General features: G+C 38.3%; 1 protein-coding gene across 4 annotated transcripts; it reads right to left on the bottom strand.

Annotated features, from left to right (window-relative positions):
- Window positions 1-1,940: 1,940 nt before the first annotated feature.
- opa1 (OPA1 mitochondrial dynamin like GTPase) lies at window positions 1,941-23,584 on the bottom strand. 4 transcript variants are annotated; one of them, XM_088349782.1, is made up of 31 exons: window positions 23,378-23,584; window positions 22,328-22,649; window positions 21,912-22,008; window positions 21,671-21,778; window positions 20,709-20,762; window positions 19,515-19,591; window positions 16,879-17,034; window positions 15,150-15,203; window positions 14,473-14,577; window positions 14,276-14,362; window positions 13,909-14,022; window positions 13,685-13,765; window positions 13,511-13,585; window positions 13,337-13,408; window positions 12,983-13,082; window positions 12,760-12,890; window positions 12,541-12,613; window positions 12,350-12,422; window positions 12,124-12,239; window positions 11,256-11,320; window positions 10,997-11,073; window positions 10,341-10,506; window positions 9,734-9,886; window positions 9,528-9,636; window positions 9,174-9,253; window positions 8,951-9,091; window positions 8,769-8,885; window positions 8,595-8,688; window positions 6,307-6,417; window positions 3,717-3,796; window positions 1,941-3,637 (listed from the first exon to the last, which is right to left on the bottom strand). In XM_088349782.1, the coding sequence occupies exons 1-30, from the start codon at window positions 23,404-23,406 to the stop codon at window positions 3,732-3,734; spliced, it is 3,102 nt and encodes a 1,033-aa protein (XP_088205908.1). In that variant the 5' UTR covers window positions 23,407-23,584; the 3' UTR covers window positions 1,941-3,637; window positions 3,717-3,731. The 4 variants fall into 4 exon arrangements, with proteins under 4 accessions (XP_088205908.1, XP_088205909.1, XP_088205910.1 ...); XM_088349783.1 differs by lacking the exon at window positions 20,709-20,762; XM_088349784.1 differs by lacking the exon at window positions 16,879-17,034 and having other exon boundaries at window positions 23,378-23,583.
- Window positions 23,585-25,329: the final 1,745 nt, after the last annotated feature.

The raw sequence follows: 25,329 nt of genomic DNA, 5'->3' as shown, positions 1-25,329 counted from the left end.
GTATTGTTTAGATATTGGAAGTATCACAAATGCAAAAACAAAAGTGAAAAATCTGCATTCTTTCACAAAAAGCTGTTTTCTGCGAATTTTTCTGGGAATTGAGGATTTTTAACTTGAAACTTGGCTTTTCAACTGTTGTTTAGAAACATACTCCCTATTCTAACAAAAATGAAGGTTCAAGGTTTCTTGTGATATGTCCTATAGCTACAGAACTAAATTCTCTGTCGGCCTTTAAAAATGAGTCAAAATGGCTAACATTGAGTTAAAGTACCATGTGAACTAGAAAAGGAGACAATTATCTCCACAAAGAAACCCCTTTTTTCCATTTCAATATTCATCTGAATTATTGAGGGCCACAAAACACAATATCGGAAGAGAAGTTTTTCTCTGAAACTTTTACTATCCCCCAGGGAGAAGACCAATTAGTACCATCGCATTCTCAAGCCAAATCATTGCTTCAATTTTCATCTATGGGACCGCTCTCACACATGTACAGCCCCACGTTCCCCATGCCAAGCCGCAGCTCCCTATTCACAGTGCCGATTAGGATAATTGCCGGGTTGTGGGGCTGCAGCGGTGCCAAACAAGGATGGTGACCGGCTTAGTAGGGTTTCATGGGCTTTAGATCGATACGGTACACAATAGACCAATGGGAACTGCGGAAGCAAGGTCATAAATCTCTGCTTCTCTTAGCCTGTGATCGTTTCAACTAATTGCTGCACCGGGAAGAGCTTACATAGGAGAAGTGGTAGGAGAGCTAAAGTATGGCCTATCGAGAGGATACGGAAAGGAATTTTATTACCGTAAATGTTAAATTAAACAAAACATTGGTAAACAATTTGGTGTTAAAATGGCAGTTCATTATGCGTTGTCATGTGACCTAAATGATTCCGGAATACTGTACCTGTATGGAAGCAGGGGCGTCAAACAGGCGGCCTGTGGGCCAGATCAGGTCCGTTAAGTGATTGAATCTGGCCCGCGAGACAACGCTAAGAGTAGCGCAAGAGAAAAACGAGCTGCAGGTTGAAATATGTCCACTTGATGTTGCCAAAGATGCTGTACTTGTATTTCTGCCTTTGTCTCTCACTCTGTCGCCCTCTTTCACTTTTTTTCTCTTTGTCTCTTTCTCACTCTGTCTTTTTACCAGCTCAGTAGCCTAGATGGTAGTGTGCCCGCTTTGAGACTGGGAGGTCGCTGGTTCGCGCCTCGGTCGAGACATACCACCAGCTCAGTAGCCTAGATGGTAAGGCGCCCGCTTTGAGACTGGGAGGTCGCTGATTCGCGCCTCGGCCGAGTCATACCTAAGACTTATAACATTGGTAAAATGGCGGCGCCCTCTGTTGGCTGCGGCTGCATCGGCTCGCTACAACGGGTCAGGTGTATCGACATTTCGTTCTGTGTACATTGTTACACAGAATGACAATACAAAAAGGAAAAGGAAAAGGAAATTTTACCTTCTTTTGCTTCATCTTCCTTTTATCTCTTTTTCTCTTTCTCGCCATCTTTTTAACTTCTTTTGCTCGCGCTTCCTTTTATCTCTTCTCTTTCTGTCACTCTCTTGCTTTCCCGTTCCTTCTCTCCACTCTTTCACTCCATCTCTTTTCTCTCCTTCTGTTTCTCTTTGGATTTCTTACTTTCTCTTTCTTTCCATCTCTCACTATTTCTCTTATTTCTTTTGTTTCTCACATCCTCTCCGACTCTCTCTTTGTCCCACCCTCTCCACTTTTCTCTAACTCTTTGTCTTTCTAATCTACTAGTCCCACCCCAGAGTATGTTCGTTCGATCGTATTTATTTTTCCTAAATTAACGCATGTTCTATCAAGCCAAGAATATCAAGCATTTTCAAGCACTTCAGCCAAATTATAAGCACTGTTCAAACCTTGAAAACAAAACTTTAAAATCCAAGCGTTTTCAAGGATTTCAAGCACCCACACAAACACTGAATATTGACATGTTTTATCACTGCTTTCATCTGGCAATTTTTGACAAACACGTTTGCAATAAATAAACAACATCCAAAGGCTCACACCATGCAAAGATGAATTGCAACATAAAGGATTATTTACCAACAGTTTTGTTTTATCCTGGAAAAGTTTTTAGTCCTCATTTGTAGGATTTGATGACACAGGCGCCCATGATTTACCATCAATATGTCTGTATTTATTTGAGATTACACAGGCTTTTGTGACGAGATGCAGTTATAAATGAAGCACATGAATACTGGTTTATACACAACCTTTCTGCAACGATCTAACATTGGCAATTCTAACTCAGTTTGGCTTGAGGGCTGGTTTCAGACTTTAGGTTTTTAGGTCGGCCAGATTAGTAAAAAACATTTTAAATGCCAAATAATAATCTTTGTTTTTCAATACCATGCTTTAATTTAATAACAGATAAGGGATCGTATCTAAGCACATGTATAGACAAACAGAAAAAAAATATGGTTTCCACGTTTGGTAATTGGGAGCTATGAAGAAAAATAGTTGCCCCGATGTTCATACTGCTATTAAATAAATAGTTTTATCAGGAAATGGGCAATAACATCAGATCAAACTACTAAGCTAGGGCGACTGAAGCAGAGAAAATACTGCACAATATTGTCTTTAACGTGAAACAAGAATGGAGGTCAGCTCTTTTATAACTTTGCTGTCCCCGAGCAGCGAGATGGAGCAATTGATTTGTATTTATTAAAAAACTCATTACATTTGACAGAAATGACCAAGGGACTTGGTTTTTTTTTTTTTTTACATAGTCAGAAATTGATGGCAGGCAGGATCCAGTCCACGGGCTGTATGTTTGACATGCCTTGTCTAACTCGTTAAAGGATGAAGGCCAAAGTATTGGGTCAAAAGTAATCTAAATCGCGATGGGATTAGGAAAACAAAGACTTGACCTGGTCTATAAGAGAAAATAAAACATAATGAGACAGATTTCATTATATTACTCTTCATTTACTATATATGCAATTTACACAGACACATGCTAGGCTTTTATTAATTTTCACCAATTGTATTTACACATTTAAATTAAGTGGACTCGTTTAGTAAAAACCATTTGAACAATGGAACAAGCACCCAGCTTTGAAAACCAAGATAAGGATCGAAAATTGCACATTTGCATGGACAACATATGAAACATAAAGTATTATAATAAACGGATTTGTTTGACATGATTACCAAGTGCCATCATATTCTGAAATGCCAGGCCTGCAGAACTGATTCTTTAAATAAGGTTTCCAAGTACACAGTAGAGTCAGTCCAAGGGGTTGCCATTTTGATCCACGGGGGTCCAACATGATGCAAACATTACAAATATTTAGTGCAACTAAACAGTCTGAAGCGGCGGAGAAAAAGGCTTTCCTCCAGGTTTGCCTACAAGTCTCTCCAGCTCCCTCCTCCGAAAAATGAAAACACAAATTCGATTCCATATGAAGGTCCTTTTGGTGAATTTTCCTTCTATTGAGGTCCGGTTTTACATCAAAGTCCGAGGTCAGGGAGCAAAGGTGAGAGATTTAAAACCAGACGGGTGAGCGGTGGGTGATGTGTGTTGCGTCAAGCAGTCCAAGTAAGTCAAATTCTATGGATCAGTGCATATTTATTTTTTCTTCTCTGAGCCAAAAAGGATCTTCAACTCTCAACTGTGTGAAGCAGAGTGGCAGAAAGTACAAACATGAGTCATTTTGAATGAGTTAATCAAACATTTGGTTGTATATCTACCTTAATACCGGCCACTTATTTCTCCTTATGAAGAGCTTCTATGAAGGCTTCAAGCTTCTCCTGGATCTCTCGAACTTTTTCTGAGAGAAAAAAAAAAAAACTTAGACAAGTGTGCTTAGTCCCACATTAAAGGGACAGTGTGTGGTTTCACCATAAGATGCCACAGTATTGTGTGATGCAGGGACGTTAAACATATATTGGATGCTTTATTCCGGCCCGCCTAAAATTTCTAAGTACAGACGCTGCCCAACTTACGAACAAGATCGGTTTCGGACGATCGTTTGTAAGTTTTGTTCGTAAGTTGCTTCAGTGCTATATTTTGTAGGTTTATGGTTTGTATAAGTATGTTTAAAGCTTGTATAAGTAACCTGTATTGTTTTGTACTAAATAATAAACCTTTCATAAAATATTATGCCCTATAAAGGTAAATAAAGTTGAGTTTAACTTACTTTTGGAAGATGCGCTTCAAGAGGTCCTCCTCCGTGTTAGAGTGGCCGAAAAAAAGCGATCCAATCATTTTCTCAACCGCATCAAGCTTTCTTATTCCACTTTCATTTTTAAAAAAAGGGCTCGCCTCTTCTTTACACTTCACACCAACCATATCAAATGGATGCACGAGATATAAAACAATAAAACGTCAAAGTTCTTAGCGCACTAAAGATACAGTATAGAATGTTTACACACAAACTAGGAAGAGGAAGCTGATTTTTTATCTTCGGTGTGGATGCTGGGTGACCTCTCACAGCACCACGCGGCGGAAAGAAGCACTACAGTAATGTCCTGTACTGGGAAAAAGGTGCACACAATACAAAATCTAACTTACAGCAATGACCGGATATTTTTGACATCCCGAAAAAATAGTGCGTAACTACCACTTGACGTAAGTCGAATGGTCCTAAGTAAGGGAGCGTCTGTACTGTATGTCACAAAAACGCAAGTCTTTATCTTATTTCGATAAAAAGTCATGATGTATTAATAAATACAAACCAAATGCTCGTTCCTGATGCTAGAGGGCAGTAAGGGTGCAGTATTTTGTTGACAATATCTGTGTATTATTTGTAATTGCAACATCCATTGCAGCCTGGTCATCCTGAAAGGGGGATTACCACATGTGCGGTCCATTCTCAAAGTTTCTTCATTTTCCTCATGTTGAGGTTTTTGAGTTTTTCCTTGCCCTCATGTTGGTTACAGATCAAGTCCGAAATAATAGTCTGTGCAATAACCTGTGCAGCCCTTTGAGACTCTCTTTGTGAATTAGGGCTATACAAATAAAAATGACTTGACTTAACTATTTTCTCACCTTCAGTAGGCCCAGCCTAGTGGTTTGATCCGATGTTATTGCTTGTCTTTTTTGTATTTATTTTGATAATTTCAAACGTGTATGCCAATTGAGGCAACCATATTTTCATTCATGGCTGCCACTTTGGTATATTTATATTTGTGATGTTTATGGTGAGTCAGTTCAGATGTAAAGATGCATTTACTGAAATGTTAAAACTAATTGTTCACAAGTTCAATGCCAAACATGCAAATTGTTTTTTTCTCTTGTGAATGTTTTTTGCTCTGTGGTTAAAGGGTCGGCTACAAATGGTGGCTGAATGTTTAAGCATAGTACTGAAAAACAAAGCTAAATATTTGGCGTCGACATTTTTCTACTGATACGGCCAAACTGGTTTTGAAATGCCTAGTGTGGTGCAACATAAAACAGGTGCTAGAAAGCACAAGGGGGAATGCAAACTACAGGGACGCAAATTGACCAAACAACACCATTTAAAAAAACGTTTTAGCCCAGATTATCACAGTTTTTTTTTGTTTTTTTTTTTGAGGTACACGGAGCAGCAAGATGTCAGACAATCATGTCAGCTCCCTCTTGGTGAGCCTCGTGTTATTTAATATACAAACTTCTTTTAAAAAAATGCATGCTTATATGGGTTTTTCCTTATTGTTCAGTATTGTTTTTAATGAATTGGGTCTTTTTAGGCACTAAATAATTCAAAATATACCTTTAGGGCAGGGATAACCATGCTTTTCGAAACTGAAAGCTACTTTTTTGTTACTGATTAGAACAAAGGGTTAGACGTTTGAAATATATTTCTAACATAGCAACTTATGTTATTACTATGTTGACACAATGTTATGTTATTACCAGGTTGTGATTATTGAAAATAGGATTAAAATAAGCAGTCAACCACGAACACATTGTTTTTAAAGACACTCCTCAAGTCAATGATTTCTCACGCAAGTTAGAAATGAAATTTCAGAGAAAATCACTGTGACCCATCACAGTGAGCTATTTTCAGTACCGGCCTGTTATCTACTCGGATCCTCTAGGGGGCTACCTGATTCTCGTTGTTACTACGATGGAGGCCCATGCTTTAAACTGTTGCAAGATTGAAAGAAACTAACAAACACACACACACACACACACACACACACACACACACACACACACACACACACACACACGCTATTTAGCGTCATGACATTCCTTTTACACTGCTGCCACCTACTGACAACTCATTTAACTGTTGAAAATTGACAACGTGAGAAAATAAAAAACAACGACAAAATGATTTAAATAAAGTCTTACTGAGATCTTCGGCAAGTTGAACTCGGCGGCCAGTGATGAGCTGACATTTCTTCTCCGAGTCTTCTCCAAAGTCCTCTAGCACCTCTTTGACGTTTTTCTCGAGACGTCGAACTGAGCGAGATGAGCATTGAGCAAATATATTCTCAAATTCATTTGAGATGTAAAGAGACAATTCCTTCAAATAAAAAAGTCGAGTGTATCAGTATCCAAAGCCAGGGATTAGCAAGATTCTGGCAAGCCGTCAGAGTTTGATAGGTCCTGCCAGAGTCTCATAAACTTGTATTAGTAAACAAATATAACAATGTTTTTGAATTGTGTGTGTGTGTGTGTGTGTGTGTGTGCTTACGCGCACGTGACCTGATCTACTGAATATTGGGTTTTTGGTATCAATGAGAAGTATAAGAAATGAGTTTGAAAATGATACCATAGACACAGCTTTATGATGAACTATTTTGAAAATTTGGCCATGTGAATTATGGACTTCCATCCACCTTTTCCCCCTGATTAAGGACTGGAGAAAATCATGTTTAATTTTTTTTAGGGTGTGATGTCATTCAAATGCTTATGGTAAAAGGGATAGTATAGTTTTGAAATTTATTTTGCACCAAGGAGTTTTTAATGTTTAATGGACTGCATTTATATAGCGCTTTAACCAGTCAGCAAGTACCTACAAAGCGTTTTAAAATACACGTCACAACTTTGCGATGAAAGACAAGCAGCCATATCTCACACATCAGAACAACACTTAGTAATCTTTAGTCTAATTAAATGACGAGCAGCTGTTTTTGCTTTTAACTCCTGTCTCATTTGACTTGACTTGGGTATTACCGTATTTTTATGACTATAAGGCACACTGGTTTATAAGGCGCACCCCTCAAAAATGTTTTTTTGTGCTACAGTTTCCATACATAAGGCGCACTGGACTATAAGGCGCTACAGTAGAAACGTCAACAAACCCGTCAGATAGTTCAGTCAAACTTATTAACCCCTTAACATTCCGACGGCTCGCAAAAAAGCAAATCGGTGTCTCAGACACGTACAGACACGGTGTCTGTACAATGTCGCCAATCACTCAAATGTGTCATTCCACATATCATTCGTAAGGTCACATTTTTGGGATTCAAAAAACGCCAAACATTTCTTAGATTCTATTTTCTTTTTCACTGACAACTGTGTGGACAGCAATGTAAAAATGTCCTTCTGCAGGGAAACGTGGTTCCTTACAGTGCATATGACAATAAACACATTTAATTGAATTGAAAAATAGACTAGTCATAGAAACATCAAGATCAGTCAGAAACAAGATACCGGGAAAATATAAAGCCGGAGTAGCTCACCAAAGTTGTCTTGCAGCCATTACGTTCAATAATAATACGCAACCATGGTCCTCTTACATCTGTGAGTGTAGTAAATCCAACCGTGTAAAATATTTACACACTCCAAAATACGCAATAATGGCAACAAATAAAAGAAAAAATCCACAGAGAAGCATCTGCATCGATGGACGTTGCTAGTTGCTAGCTGTCTGTTTAGCCTCAGACTTCCTGTTTACAAATCCAGACGAGTAAGATATGTTTTCTTCATGCAGTCGTGCAACCAAAATGTGATTCACATCTTTTTCGGCCAATTGCAGGCTTTGTTTTGCCCCCTTTAGCCTATGTGAGCCTGTAAATGCTAAAAAGGACCCGCCCCATTTACCTCCGAATAACTTTAGCCAATAGTGCCCAATTCAAATGATGATTGACACATAGGTTAGGAAATGAAACGCCGGTGTATATATATATGTATATATATACATTTATATATATATATACATTTATTTATATATATATATATATATATATATATATATATATATCCCAGCATACACCGCGGACTACATCGCCTATGGGGGAAAATCTAGTCGGCGGCCGCTTGTCTTAGTTGCGAGACCTTGCGACTCAATATTGATCCATATATATGGTGCACTGCATTATAAGGCGCATGGTCAGCTTTTGAAAAAAATAAAGGCTTTTAGGTGTGCCTTATATTTGTGAAAATACGGTACTTGTTTGCTGTGTCATTACCTTTTATAACTATTGTATTTATATTCAATAGTTAAAAAGAGCACAAATTTGTCATAGATCTAGCTTCTTTATCTGAAAATGCACTGGATCAATGCTTCTAAATTAAAATGTACAAAATGTACTTCCGTGGTAGCATCCACCCGCAGCACCCTAGACTGTCCTTTCACCAGGGTCTCATAGAATTCTATGGGAAACACTGAAAGTACATGAGCTGATCTTTACCTTCAGTGTTGGTAAGTTGCTGTCGTAACGTGTTGGCTGTGATGACCAGCATCCTCTGAATCCTCCAGAAAAGAACCACATCGTTGCACTCCAACTGGTAATATGTAAAATGACCCTTAATAAAGACACTTGCATTCAAGGTGATTGTAACAATATTTCTGCTCTTCTTCTTACCTCAGAGTCAACAAAGTGTCTCTGGTAGTAGTAGAAACCTCTTTTACAGAGGTTACAATGGGACAAAGCTTTTTGCAAAAAGTGCCGTCGATAAAGCTGGTGCCATGTGTCTTTGATCTAGAAGTAACATTCAAAATATTACAAAATGGGCTTTTTATTCAACCCATTATTCATGGACTCACAAGCACTGGGTCTACTTCGACTGTGCGACCTTCCAGGTTCTTTCTGACTGTGGTGACCTCATCATTGGCTAGGTAAGCAGTGTGCTCATCGTGCAACTTCAGCAAGCGCTCAAGCTCCGTTTTAGTTTCATTGCGGATATGCTGCAAAGCGATAGAAGTCAAGTATTTAATGTATCCTAGCTCTTGATTTCAAAATCTCCACTGAACTGTGTCCAAACACTACCTGATCTTGTGTTCGGTTCTTCCAGTTCATCCACCTCTCCTTCCAGTCTGGACCAACCATGTCTTTGATGACAGCTTCAGCTGCAAAATACAAGAAAATACCACAAAGGGATTAACCTAAACATATTTTGGTCCTCCAAACTAATGCATTAAAGTTACTCTGATGTTTTGAATTACAAAAACAAAAATGGAACTTCATGTATGATGGATTGTCTGTTTTTTTTCCTTGAGTAAGAAAGTGGCACTTGAAGCACTTGTTCTTTCTTTTTTTTTTTTTAAAGAAAATTCCTCCAAGGCAGTCACTCGTCACATTTGCAAACAATATAAACTTTCCAACACAAAGAACTGCACATACTGTCTTTGAGGCGTGACTGCAAGGTTTGTTCCATGAATTGAATTGCTGCGTCCCACTGAGGCTTGTCCGTGATGGAACGGTCTTCTAGGGCATTGTGCTGGATCACCCTCTGACGAGACATACCGCAAAAACAAAAACATCGCAAATTCCAGCTGATGTAAAAGGGCTTGTGTTCAGTCTGCCAGAAAATTTGGCAGTTTGTTTACCAGGCTGTCCATGGCCCTCTCGTTCCACTTGTGCCTCTTGATGCTCTCGTCCTTCACGGCCTCCTTGAGCTTGTCAAAAATGTCATCCTGGTCTTTGCCTTTGCACTCAGCCATGAAGCGAGCAAATTCCTCCTGAAGAGTCTCCCAAGCAACCTGGAAAGAAGAATGCTGTTTTTATCAAAGGTCAAAAATACGGGTAAGGTAAGATGTCATATGGTTATTTTTAACCGATTTCCTTATATCAGATCAAAAATCTTATTTATTCCCATTCGGGCCCCGGTGCTGTGGAATGCTCTTCCCCCTGAGATTCGATCTGCAACATCAGTGGAAATGTTTGAATCCAAGCTTAAAACATACTTCTTTTCTATAGCATATGAATAACCTATATTTTATGTTGACAATATATGTGTATTATTTGCCCTCATGTAGGTTTTAGATCAGGGGACGGTGTCATAAATCTGTAGTTTGCAATAGTCTTTGAACTGTGCAGCCCTTTGAGACTTTTGAGGGCTATAAAATAAACATGACTTGACTTCCCTCCAATCTTATGTTAAAAGGTTTCAAGAAGCTCAATCATAGAAAGAGCATCTTTGTTCAAGGTTTTTACCTCAAGGGCCTTGTGTGGAAGCTGCTTGTCAGTCCACTGCTTCAGTTTAATGTCTACAGTGGTGTTAAAGGTCCCCGAGTCCATTGTTTGCGCAGCAGGTAGATAAATGTTCTCAATCACATGGGTGGAAACACGCTCCCACAGCTTCTTCTGCAGGATGGATTCCCTGTGAAGATATAAAACAAAACGTACAGACATCAACATTTGATAAACAGCATGAGAGGAGTCATGAAATGTTGATGCTAATCCAAATAGTTTAATTAGCAAATACCATAATACCCTGAGGCTTATGTAATGCTGCGGCTAATTTATGCATTTTTGCTAACAGCCACCAGGGGCACCCGAGCAGTACAGGTAAGAGTGAGATAAGTGGAATATATATGTCAAGGAACATGCAAGTTTAATGTAACTTCGCGCTTTGTGCATGAATAAAACTAGCATGAAAAGACCCTCCCCACGGAAAAGGTGTCAATCAAAATGGAAGGGCTAACTACCGTATTGGGAATACTTTTTCGAGTCTGTTTAGCAGGAACCTTGATCTAAAGTGCAACGGCACAAAATAAGGCCTGGGCAAATAATATTAAATGATCGGCCAAATCCAATCTTCAAAGAAAATGGCAAATCACCTTTTTCAGTTATTAATTAAATCATCTTACCAGTGCTGTGGGGTCACTTGACTTAAACTAATGACTTCATCCAAGATTTCATTCTTGGCCTTTTCATACAATTCATTCTGCAAAAAGACAGCAACACAATTAATCAGGTATGTACAAAAAAAAAAACAATTAAATGTCTCCATTACATCAATATTCTTACTTAATATCTTAATATGACTGTTTACTTTCCTCAAAACATTATTTCAGGAGAACGTTTTTTTTTTTTTTTTGATAACATGAACACTGTTCTTTCGCTTACCCGGTCCAGTTCTCTCAAACGAGGGTAGTTGTTTTTCCACTCTGTTTCAAGGTTAAAGCGGGATGCTACACAGAAAAAAAAATGATGAACATATAATACATTGGTAAATATTTTTATTCAGGTTGATATGAAAGGAAAAGTATATTTGGAGGTGAAATTCATGATAGTGGTTATGGTTTGATGAGCAGGGGGTCTATATGGCACACAATAGAGATAGATGTATAAATTTTGTTTTATTTAACCTGTGATTGCCTCATTTATTGATGACTTTTTTGAATGTTTAGTTGGGACGCAACAAATCTTCAGCTACGGAATGTTGTCTAAAAGTGCATTTTTAGTCGAGTGAAAAATTACAAAATAAAAAAGGCTTCGGAAAGAACTATGTTGTTATGCCGTCACATCTAAGGTGAAGCAAGCAGTGCGAAGCTGGTTTTCGCTCAGTGCACAACACCGCTGCTTATATATTTTTTTTAAACAGGAGAAGGAAGAAGATGGAGGACACCACAAAACCTAAACTCTACCAAGCTTTTAGCAACAAGAGATTTTCTCAAAGGTTCATGTGTCCCTCTGCTTCTAAGTTTTTAGCAGCTAGTAGTATGCCATTAAGATATTTCTCATTTTATAATACACATTAAAAGCAAGTCAATTCCAAAGAAATTATTATTTGATTTTATCTTTAGGGGTGGGTTTATTTTGGCGCTGCGGTTTCGGTAATCTGGCCGAGTGTTACAGATTTCCGGTTAAGATTTCTCACCCAAATTTGATTTTCAGTAAGTCTTAATATTTTTATTTCTTCCCCCCCAAAAGTCTAGCTTCTCCAATCTGTTCAAATGGGATCATGGATATTATTGCAAAAAATGGAAAATACCTTTAAATACGTCAGCTTGCTGCTCCACAGATTCTCTGACCATTTTCCAGAAGCAATCTGACACAGCCAAACTCAAGTTCTTTGTGGTCACTTGGTGGGCCTTCAACATCCCTTCCCTAGTGAGATAGACCAATTGATTGCCAGAAAATGAAATGAATGCCACAAAAAAAACACATTTGACCTTCTAACTATAAATCTAAGGAATGTTAGAAATGTTTGTCCATACCGCAACAACCTGGAGTTTTGGAAGAAATCCTCCTCATAATCCTTTATAGAGTCTATGCTTTCACCACTGCTTCCTAGACATTGGTTAACAGCAAGGGAATTTTAGTTGTATGTTAATTGAATCAAGGCAAAACATCTGAAAAATCTGGTGATTGATGTAGTAGTAATGCGTTTCTTGAGATGAGTAATTACCTTTCCCTGTTACAACAGCAAAGTATCCTAGAGCCTTCATGGGAAACAACCTGCCCTCGACTATCTGCTGAATCTGAAAATAAAACAAACGGAATTTCGACCTTTCTAAAGCAGAATACGGGCATCAGGTAAATTTGAGAAGTGATGCATGCTCTCGTAGAGGAGCAACTGTATTTGTGTGCTGCAGCCATTAGGTCTGCAAATCTGTTTAGGTCTTACTCTGCTCGGGCTGGCCAGGTTCTTCTCAGCCAAGTCCACCTTGGTCAATACAAAAATGGTCCTTTTCCCGTGGGGGTCCATCTGACTAACCAGATCAGTAACGATACTCCGCTCTGCATCTACACTGCCATCTGGATGGACACAGATTGAAAATGGGGTTGGTGGTGCCACTTTCCGTTTTTTGTTTTTGTTTTTAATTGGAACTGTCAAGATCATAGCATACCCTGGATGCAAAGGATGATCGCGTTGGGATTCTGCATGTAAGCCTTGCTAATACTAAATATGGTCTCCTTCGTGTCTGCTGCCATGCCTGTTGTTACAGTCTGGGAAAGACAGTGTAAAAACACATGGATGGGAACTTTAACAAAGAAAAGAGCACCCTCAAACATATAGAACACTTTAAAATGCCTGCAATTGGAAGAATTAGATACAAACTTGTGGTGAATGACTAAATGGCCTTTGACAAGTTAAGTGTGTAACCAGCCTAATAACCAATGCTAATAAAAATACTTATGACGAAAAATGGTTAGCTAGATGGGTGCATGGACAAGAAAATACTGCAAACAGCTTTACTCACACTAATGACACCTGGCAAATCAACAAGGACCATTCTCTGGATTCCTGGGCCTTTGACACTCAAAGATATTGTCTGGGAATTAAAATAAATGATCAAATTCTCCATTACTCACTACTTTTAGATTTCAAACCAAAACATTTGTGTTCAACTGAAATCTAAAACCTATATACATACCTCACTGCTGACAGTTTGACCTTCTTTTACACTCTTTCTCATTCTCAATTCAATCTCATGCCTTAAGGCAGCCAGCTGATAGAAAATAACAAAAAACAGGACATTTAGTTCCCATATTTGTCTTAAAAAAGACGTGCCATATGGACAGAAAAAACAGGTTTGTATCTTACTTACATCTTCTTCCTTTGTCAGGTCAAACTCACGACCACTGTCTTTAAACAAAGCTACATGGTGTGGGCCTTCGCTGAGGGTCACCTGCAACGTAAAAACAAAAAAAGAAATGATGGATTGTAAAGAGTACTTGCACATCTAACTTAAAGAACTTCAAAGAAATCCCGTAGTCGTTGCATTTCCAAACACAAACAATCACCACAAACATTCACTCTGGTTTCAGTTACCTTAACAGGAGAACGTGTCATCATCTCTCCAGACCCTCTAGGAAAAATCCTGGCCTGTGCGATCATCTCTAGAACGCTAGTCTTGCCAGCACTCTGATCACCTACCACAACCACCTTTGGCAACATAGAGAGGAAAATTCAGGAAAAATCATGCAGATCTCATTAGGAGAGTAAAAACGCTACATTGTAGAATTTTGGGGGGAAAACTTGTATAAGACATTTTCAAAAGATATTTCCATGATTCTCCAATGCCACATTTTGATTTTAAGTTATAGGTGATAAATACAATTTAAAAAGTAGACAAAACATAACACAATTCTTCACTCATTTTTAAGTAATGCTGTTTTACACAATGTGGTCTTCTTACCCTTGGTAAGTGGTCCTGTGTATTGTAGTTGGCGTCATAGTCAGACAAGATGTCCAAAACTTCAGAATACATATCAATAAGGGACTTCTACAAAAACAACAGTCACACTTTCTTTGAAATTGCTTTCTTGTACCGTGTAACAATAAAGAACAATTTTGGGAAAATACTTTAAACAGTGTGTTTCTTGTGCAACCAACCTTCACTTTCCTCTGGTGAATCCCTTTGTCATCCTTTTGCAGAACGACTTTCCTTAACTCCTTGTTCTCTTTTTCAAGTCTCTCCAGCATGCGCTGATACTTGAGCTATGAAAAGGTGACGACAATATTTCTGCGGGGTTAAACTGATATATATGTGTACACATAAGCTAGGTTCACACTGCAGGGAAATCAGATTTTTTTTTCACGCGGGCGCGACCTGTATCCGATCATTTCAAGTCCGTCTAAACGGCACATATCCTCTTTTTCACATCCGACCCAAGTCACTTTCATATGCGGTCCCAAATCCGATACATATCCGATCTTTTGGAATGCGACTTCTGTGTGAACGTTCGAGACGCATTCATGGATCTGCACATCACCGATAAGCGGTCAACTTCACTAAGCAGAGAAATTAACAACCACAGCAGACGAAAACACAGAGTCATGAATTGACTACATTCATGTGCCTCAAAGTCACTGCTGTTAACAACAACGGCGCTCATTGATAAAGTGATAGTATCCTCTCATGGTAGTTAGAAATATTTACATTCAAATAACGCCACAATATGTGCAAAAGAGTTTGAACTTTAAATCTATTTATGAAAACAAACAAACCTATAAAATGCGCAATCAAAACAGTGCATATGTCACACATCATCATATGAAACTGATTTTACCTGGGTACGAAGCAGGTCCTCTTGGAGCTGGTCTATCTTTTCTTTATCTGAAGTCTAATATTTAAAAAGAGAAAAACAAGAATAATAAATATTTCTGATTGAATTCTGCTTATTGTAGGGGTTTGTGTTTTTTTGACACTGCATAAGCATCAAATCAGAGCATTTTCACAAACAACATGCACATCGTAACAAGAATTTAGGTGTATGATAGCAATAGATCGACAGTGGGAGAAATTAAGGCGAAAATTAAGCAAAAACAGCCCTTATTCTACTTAAGTTTCTTTCACCTGTGATGAAGTAGAACACCAATCATATTGTCACAAACAAAGAAGGCAAACCCAGTTTTAGACACAGTGATAGTTGATTTGAATTCCATTTAGAAACATTTGTTGTACATGTGCAGCAGATTTGTGTGAATCATCACCAACAAATAGGAAAGATCTCACAAAAATCAATGGGAGTTCACAAGATAGCGTAAAGACAAACAACAGAAACAGAAGAGTCAGTAAAAACGTGATGTACTGGACTGCACGAATGGTGTTATTTGTAATGTTCAAGAAGAAATAATTAAATAGTAAATTCTGAACACTTCTGTAGTGCACAGCAAACATTTCCAAAAAGTATAATTCACGCCATGCAGAGAATATCCATTTTAATTGGTGAGCCAACACATAGGTGTTTTTTCTCTTCTAATTACTGACTGTTTTTGGTTTCATAAAGAGATTGTTTTGGAGGTGATTGCTTTTTGCATGGTGGGGGCAATTTGCTTAAGAAATTACAAAAAAAAAAAAAAGGGTCCTTTTTTTGACCCGGTGTGAACCAAACAATTAAAACAGAGGTAATTATCTTAAGCCTGAGTGTTGGGTTCGGCCCAAAATGTCAATAAGTATGTCCGGCTCGGGCTTCTCTCTTGCTGACTTTTTACGTTTTAATATTGTTATCCGTCATTGTTCATGTTTTTCTCTCTGCCTCTCACTAGCTTAATGTTGCACAAGATATTTGAAAAACTACTGCTGCTGTGGTTAATGGCCCGATTTTGAGCCCGTAAAAATGACGGACGGCCCTAAAATGTTCCCGTCAACTTTAAAAAGAAAATCTGACAATGGAAAACTAAAGGTTAATATAACCTCTGCAGACACAGAAATATAAAATATGTTAATTTTGGTATAGTCTTTTTAACTTAGGGTTTTGTTACAAAAGACAGGCTTAATTTGTTATCATACATCACCTCTCACCCTCCCGAGTCCTCAGATATCAAATGTGAAATTTACTTATAAGTAAAAATGGTCGGGCTCGGGCTGGGAATGGCTGTCCATATCTGCAGGCCTGGGTCGGGTTGGATTTTTTTAGGCCTCATTTTATCTCTTTAATTATCTTAAACTATCACGCATTTATATTTTCCAAATAAAAAAATCTGTTTTAAAAACATGAGTTGATATGAAAACATTTTAGTTCATCAGATTAATCAAGAAAATATTCAACAGATTAATCAATTATTAAAATAGATCTTTGTTAAAACCCAGTTATCAACATTTTATTAAAGCCATAACTTTGTTGAAATGACCCATAACCACTTGAATCATGCAGTGTAAAACTCTTCCTTGTTAGTGATAAAGGTTCAGTGCTCTCCATTTCCATCGATCAATAAACTCGGCCGCGATGTTCAAGTGGGATTATTTTATTTTATGTTTTTACAAGTATAGGGCGGCTCTAGGCACAGGACCTTCACCTTGCGTGAATGATGAGGGGGGCTGGGGTTCGGAGGCGGAGCGGGAGCAGGATCGGACGGCGGGGATTGGGCATAATTGGCAGCAGTTGCCCGCCGGACCTCCTCCTCATGCCGTTGGATCTGCTGCTGAATAACAATGAGCTCGCCCAGCAGACCCTGCCGGGGTATGTCATAATGAAATACACGCAGGAGCGGCAAAACAAAACAACTACCAGCCCATGAGGCCATTGCTGTATCCTAACTCAGGGCTGACCCATCACACCATTCAATGGTTATTTGTTCAAGGATTCAGCAGTGGAAATCTCACCACCATCGTTTGTGCAATGCAAAACTGACGGAAGGTGACTATTACCAGAATCGGCAAATCGCATTAAGTGGTGTCATTCTGTCCTACTTCAACAACTTCATCACAAAAGGAGGGCTGCATACAAACTACCTAAACCAGAGGTAGTCAAACTACTTCCCATAGGCCGTATCAGGCACGCTATGAGATTTAGTCCAGCCTTCAAGATGATGCTGAGAGTGGCATAAGATAAAAAATGAGCCGCTTATCGGCAAACAATGACCTGCAGTTTGAGAAATGTCCACTGTATTTCGCCAAAACCATGCACTGCTCCAAAACTCATACTGTTGTATATGGTGACTACCATTTGTCAATCAGGGAACATTTATGGAAACGCCCATGCCTATATTATATTATTTAAAATACACGTATTTTTAAGGCAATACAATTGCAGTCACCTGGATTTCTTAGCGTGTGTCCCTTTGTGTACCCCAATAAAAACTTTTTTTTTTCATTGCGCTCATGGCCAACATTCAAATAGCTGGCTATTTTTTTTCTGTAAATAGATTTTTATTTTTTATTTCATTTTTTTAAGATGTTAAATTTCATCCAGTTAAGTGTGTTTTTCAATGCAAACGATCAAATTCAGTGCTTAAAAAGGGAGATATTAGTCTGCTTTTATAGTAAACCTAAAAGAAATATTTGTAAATGAGTATATCCATCTTTATATATTGTGTGTTTTAAAACTCCATGAAATGGTCCATTAATAAACGTATAGACAATATAACACAACTTTTGCAAGTATATGCCAATTAGAAAACATTTATTTGTTTATGTTATCTATTATCCTCATGTATTGCCGGGGTATAGGATGCAAGACTCCTTATCAGCATATACAAAAATTAAATACATCAATTGGTAATTTTTTTCTCCGGCATCGCCGCTGTGCAATTTTTTTTTTTTTTTAAACAAATGCGGGGCCCCCTACTCAAAAAGTTTGCTGACCCCTGGCGGCTTAAACTAAAACACAATGTATTAATCTTCAAATATATAAAACCAAAATTGCAATAGTAAACAGCATAAGAATCACAATGTTGCTAGAAATTACAATAATTAAAAAAAGAGCAGATGATGACTCTTTGGAGACAAAATTATATCACTGCACCATATCCCCCCTAATATGACAACATTAATTATTGAGATATCATAACAATATGGACAAAAAAAGCTTTGAAAGCAAACACCTCGACATCTTCATTTGACCTTCAGGACAATGCTAAGCAGTTTCAACTTTGTCCCAGTATACCAAATCAAACCCAAAATCGTGAACAAAAAGAGCAACCGTTCTGCCTAAAATTTGTTTTACGTCTTCTGAAAAGCGTTGACATTATTGTAGCATGATGACTCAAAGCCTCTCCAAGGTGCCTTGTTAAAAAAAATTATTGCAGATGAGGATATCAGGGGGGAAAAGTGCCAACATTGTATTACCATTTAATAATAATAATAATAATAATTTCCTTGTATTGTCATTCTGTGTAACAATGTACACAGAACGAAATGTCGATTGCACCTGACCCGTTGTAGCGAGCCGATGCAGCCGCAGCCAACAGAGGGCGCCGCCGACCACTTTTTAAGTCTTAGGAATGACTCGGCCGGGGCGCGAACCACCGACCTCCCAGTCTCAAAGCGGGCGCCTTACCATCTAGGCTATTTGCCTTCATGCATACATAAAAAGCTAAGGTGTGTAAAAAAGGAGAAAGGAGAAAGAAATGGTGGGATGACGCACAGATGATATAACAGTGTATAAACAAATACTGCCGCACACAGAGTACAACTCTTTTGATAGTGAAAATTGGGTCTTCCCCTTCTATAGAAAATTTGGAATTATGTGCTCATATTTTCCACATACTTGGTAATCGTTATAGCAATCATATAAACTGAACATTTTTTCCCAATAGGTGTATAAATAAAGTTTCTTCTTCTTTCTTTCTTTATGGGTTACACCTGGGTATTTTTGTAATCATGAGCTAAAACGACGCAGAATTTAATTGATTTTCGTTTAGTTGTAAATTAACTTACTTTGTCGAAGTTTACTCCGTCAATAGACACCATACAGATTATTGTACCAAATTCGAGCACGACTTTGAAATTAAACACAATTGAATGTCCTATCTTGTAGAGTGTAACGCGCACGTCATTTCTTTGTTGTCAGAGAGCTCATGATGAATGAAGGTTTTCAGCAGAAGTGTCTCAATGGTAATGGTCAACAGGGCAACTGCTGTATATTACTATTTTTTTCTATTTAATGACATTTTCCACAGAAGATATGCGAGACTGCTGTAGAGGATTTTACCTTTTTGTACTGCTTGTCATCTTGCGAGGCTGCCGAAGAAGCATCTGCGGCATTTAATGGTGGCTCACCTGATGATTCTAGAAGAGAAATAACCGAATTAGATGTATCTGAGAAAGGTTTTGCAAAAATGCTAACATTCCTTTGCTGATGATGTTTAATGCTCATTGTCAGATGTTTGGAAGTTTTTTACAATTCAGTTACAGGTGACACTGTATTTTTTATATACTAATTGTTAAATGTCTTTAATGTTTAGAGTGTTTGTATGGTGTTTGAGTGTACAACTAATAGGAGTCCAAAATGTATACAGTATACAAGCTAAGTAGCATTCATTTAACAACATTGCAAATGTATTGGTGTGATTGTAGTTTGAACTGGTGAGGTGCTCAAGAGCTGATAATGTTTAGATACCTTATTATTGTTTGTGAGAAGCAAAGGATAAGCAAAATGTTTGGATGCACTATAATTTGTTAGGACATAAATGAAAAAATATAATATACAAATATATAAAAGTTTAAAGCACATTCTCAAAATATACAATCGAGGAAACCAGACATTCATCCAATGCTTATGGTTTGGGGGAAACTGGTGATGCACTGAGGATAATATGGGATGTAATTCCAATGATGTATATGTACACAATAATAATGTTGTATGACTAACTAGTGTAATTACTTTTTCACTGAAGGCATGAAAACTTCACCAAGGAAAGTGTGTGCATTTTCCAAACATGCGAGCATTTAGCAGGAGACAGATCTGTTACATTTGAAACACAACACATCTAGGAATTAAGGGGCTTGAAGTCAAAGGAGGTATAAACTACCAAGGAAAGTTTAAAGGAAAGGAAGAAAGCATCATAGCTTTACAAAGAAGACATTTTCAACAGCAATTGAAACAACATTTGAGTCAATTGATTCAAAAGAATCCTTGAGACTTTGAACATTCAACAATTAGACTGAGGAAAGCTAGAAAACTACCGTACATTCAATTTGGAACCTGCATGGATTGATAGCATCATAATAGAAGCCAACATCTGAGCTTGGAAGGACTCCACAAGTGTATCATTCGGACGGGTTATTCAACCACACCCCGGAAAAAAAAAAAAAAAAAAAAAGGCTGAATAAAATAAAAAATAAAAAACAGCAGCAGAAAAAAAAGAGTAGCTGCAAAGCATTAATGAGTTTTTTGTGTACACACCTAACAACAGAAGCAGACCAGAAGCTCCTTTGACTTCACTACCCAAACTCACACCTGAGAATAATGTGGATGAAGCCAGAGGGGCGGGGGAGGAGGAGAAAGGAGGAACGACACACACACAAAAAAAAAAAATAATGAAAGACAGAAGCAAAGCGATGATGGTCAATGCAGGGGACATCATTCAATAATGTGCAAAATAAAACATACTGGGTATGGTGTGCCTTTCAATGTTATTTTCAACACACATTTTATGACATTTGGCTTTCTTTTATGCAAAACGTTTTGAACTACGTTGAGGCCAAGTACAGCGGGATATTTCCACATTTTCCCAACAAGCTGAATACGCACTGGTTCAGAGTAGTTTCTATTTCATTTACTTTCTCTATTTTTGTGTATTTGAATGACATTACCAAATGTGAGTCTTGCTTGACAGATTTGAAACCAGATTTTAGCTGTCCATAATTTGGAAGGACTTGGAGAACTAAATAAGGTAAAAACAGAGTGCCGTCCGACTAAACCCCTCATCTTACATATAATATGTATTAAACACTGGTATGTGCACCCGAGTACTACAATTGTAGCATCGGATTAGCTTCTATTGTTTCCCTACATTTAACATGCATCCGAGATTATGTTAGCCTGCCATGCAGACACCACATGCACTGGTATTGCGCATCAAACATTCATCTAAAATTTCTTTGGCACTTAAATGAGCTACGACAAAGATGTGGCCCACTGACATTTAGATCATTCTATTTATTGCTGGGAATTATCACAACTTGTTTTCAGGAATGCGTGCTTTTGGATTTTGGTTTGCAAAACTGATTGATTTTCCAGGTTTCCCCATTTCAATTTCTTCCAAATTAAATGCAAGTGAAGTGCAAAGTCTCACATGATTTTTTTTTTGTTTACAGTCTGCTCAACCTCCCATTCTTGTTTAACTTTAAGTTCAGTGGACTCACCAGTAGACAGAAGACTTTTGATGAAAGTGAAGTTTTCTCCAACCTTGTCAAAGTCTGGTAGTAGTTTGGCTATTTCCTCCAGTTCTGGCAAAGCTTTGGCTAATTTATCTGTATAAAAAACAGGAAAATGAAGGAATAAATAAAATGCAAGGGTGCATTAATATGTTCTGATGTCACACCATCACTTGGCCTTTTTATTCTTTTATCATTAACTCTAGGGTACAAAAATGTTAAAACTTACCAAGATCTATTTGTTCACTGAGCTCCCACACAAAGTCTGGAATGACCCAGTTGTATTCACTAAAATCAGGCAGCATATCCTTCCACTCCTCATAGGTCTGTGAGTGAAATTACATGGATAAGCATCCTTCATATAAAGGCACAAAACATGATATAATTGAATAGTTTATTTGCAAATGTTTATTCTGCATGTAGTTAAAACGTGTCCTTTTAATTTAAGACTGACTTCTAACGGAAAGAGAAGAGAGAGTGTATAAAAAGTCTTGTATAATTTTGATAATGTTAGGATTCAAGATTTGATCAAAAGTAGAGATATTCATTTCTGAATTTTGAAAAAGATATTTGTTTGCTTCCAATGGATGATAAGTGGTTCGTACCAAACAGATTCAGACACATAACCACAAATCATAAACAAACCTTTTTGGCCGTGTATCCTCCTCCCACTGCGCCGCCAAGCAGAATGTATCGGAGCCTCAGCAGCCTCGCAGCAAGTCGTGCGACCCAGAAGTTGCGTTTCTGCTGGTAACCCCGGCCCCCAGATCCTGGAGGCGGCTTCGGTGGCCGCATAGGCAAACGTGACAAGGTGGTGAAATAACGAGCTGCTGTGCGATGAGGTGGACGCTGGGAGTTGTTGTTTCCGTAGTTACGGTGGTGGATGGCACGGTAAAGAGGGTGCAACTTCTGAAGAGGTACAAGAAATCGTACGCCTCTGGTGGGGACCAAACTCCTGCATGCCATGCTAAAGTAACAGAACAGTCAGACACAATTTAAAACATAAGGAGAAGTTCAGCTTTGGCATGCATGGTATACCGGTACATTATTGTGTTCTGTACTTTGTTCACTCTAGTGCAGAACCACCATTCTGATCAATTCAGGACATGTTTAACAATGTTGAGGGTTTTAGGTCATGCAATTTTAGGATTTTAACAGTGGAAGGATAATTCGTATTATGTGCAGTGCGTTTAGAAAGAAAGGTTGGAGCCGTGGAGATATTAAGAATGGCTTAATAGAGGCGTAAATCGGTAAAATCTACCTACACAATAATATCAATACAAGCCATCAAGTAGAAACACACTGTCGTACTCGGCAATGTTGACAGCGTATTTGAGGCATATCCGTGCAACGATGAAAATGACGTAAGGTGATGGAGGTGACGTAAATGCATTTGCAATTCCAATCATCCTTTACCTTTATCAAGCTAGCCAGCAAAGCTAACGATAGAATTCACCCAGGCAAGGGCAGTTTACTCTAGAAGGTTATCCCATGTATTTATGATAAAGTATAGGATAAACTAAAGATACAATATACGTATTTAAATATCTATAGGAACGCTGTAAAGACTACCAAGAGGCATTACACATGGCTTTCCAGGACTGTCAGATAGGCTATAGCCGCTTTCATTTTAGACCATCGTAGACACTTGCTAATGTTAACACATATCTGTTTCTTCAATGGCTGTAAACTTACCATGAAACTTTACCCCCAACGCGTAACATGATGCCGATGTTACCACAAAGGTGATCAAAATATAATTATAAGTCGCACATAGAACGTAGCTCAATGCATCTTATTCCACTATAGTGTACACAACCGCCCGACTCGTTAGCTAAAGGACACAGGCAAGTATGACAGTGAACTTCCGGTATCCTGGTCCGACACTCAAATTGTTCCTCTGAATACACGGTGAAAGACTTCCGAATCTGATCGATGCACGATAAAATTTCAAACAAAATTCTAATGTGCGACTACTATGCCATACGCGTCAACCTGTACGTTTTTGCCGTACAAAGTACGTTTATTATGCTTTCAAGACATGTACGACGTACGAGAAAATATGTACGGAAAAACGCAAATCTGTCAATTATGGGTACCATCCGGGGCAGCAGTGGTTAGCGCTTGTGCGGCACAGTTCATGTCATGGGAACCTCATGCGTGGGTTCAAATCCAGCTCCAGACTCCCTGTGCGGAGTTTGTATGTTCTCCCCGTGCTTGCGTGAGTTTCCCCTGGGCACTCCGGTTTCCTCCCACGTTCCAAAAACATGCATTTCAGGTGAATTGGCTGGTCCAAATTGTCCCTAGGTGTGAATGAGCGAATGAGTTGTCTGTCCCAGTGTGCCCTGCGATTGGCTGGCAACCAGTTGAGGGTGTCCCCTGCCCACTGCCCGGAGATGGCTGGGATGGGCTCCAGCCCCCCCGCGACCCTAATGAGGATAAGCGGTACGGCTAATGAAATGAGATGAGAAGGGTACCATCAGGTATACACCGACTATCATGAAACGGCAAATCAATCAAGTCAAACAAGTTGGCCGTGATATCCTCTATCTCATTATCTTTTTTTACGTTGCAAACGAAGCAAGCAATTTGATGCAGTGAAAGGAAGTCCGTCTATTTTTAGAGAACCGGCTTTTTCGGCTCAACTCATTAAAGAGAGCTGGCTCTCAACTTGCTTTGATGCATTATATTACGAATTATTTTGTTGTATAAAGAAGTTAAGAAAAAATGAGAAAATGAAAAAAGACAGATTTGTGGTTATCCCTTTAATCAGTATATTGCCAAGGCATTACACATGGCTTTCCAGGACTGTCAGATAGGCTATAGCCGCTTTCATTTTAGACCATCGTAGACACTTGCTAATGTTAACACATGCAGAAAATGAATTAATAATTTGAATAAGAAAATGTATCATTCTAGTTAATTATATTTGCATGTATTTTTTCCTTCTACAGTGAACGTCCAAGCTACTTAATTTTTGAACTTTTTTTATAATAAACCTCATTCATGTCGAGCAGCTCGGTATCTCACAACAAAATGTTGATTAACAAGATATATGATATAAAGAAACACATGTACAATATAACATGTTAAACTACATTAATAAACACGTTTGGAAAAAAATATGGTGTAAGATTATTTTGTATTTTGTAAGGGAAAATACGACAGTTTGTAAGAGCATGGAGCCGTGGTGGATGCAAGGTATGACTATGCTCTTTAGTATTATTTAATTAGTAAGTAAGCGTTTTTTATTACCACGAAATATTTTATGCACTCTTTGTTGTTCATAGAGTGAGAATATTTTTTCCTACATGATAATAAAGTATATTACTCGAAAATTGGGCAGTTTCGTTTGTACTTGTACTCATTATTGATTTATTTTCCTTTGCTGCGACTTGAAAGATTAGAGATGATAAATTTATTCACTGAAAATTATCTTAGGTCAGTGCTTCTAAATTATTTTTGATGAATTTTGATGCTTGTCCGAATGAAATACACCCATTATCAAGCAGTCAATTGGAGAACTTTATTTTGAAAAGTGTCAACAGGAAACCTCGACTGGTCACAAGAGACGCCACCGTTGACCTCATTGGCATTTAAAGGGACAGGTGCAAACACCTGTTCTTCCTCTTTCTTCCAGGACAGCG

Source organism: Urocampus carinirostris, chromosome 12, assembly GCF_059441175.1.
Source record: "Urocampus carinirostris isolate Australia breed hairy pipefish chromosome 12, RoL_Ucar_1.0, whole genome shotgun sequence".
Lineage (NCBI taxonomy): Eukaryota > Metazoa > Chordata > Actinopteri > Syngnathiformes > Syngnathidae > Urocampus > Urocampus carinirostris.
The sequence above is the reverse complement of the archived record's forward strand: the minus strand, read 5'-3'. Positions and strand labels throughout refer to the sequence as shown.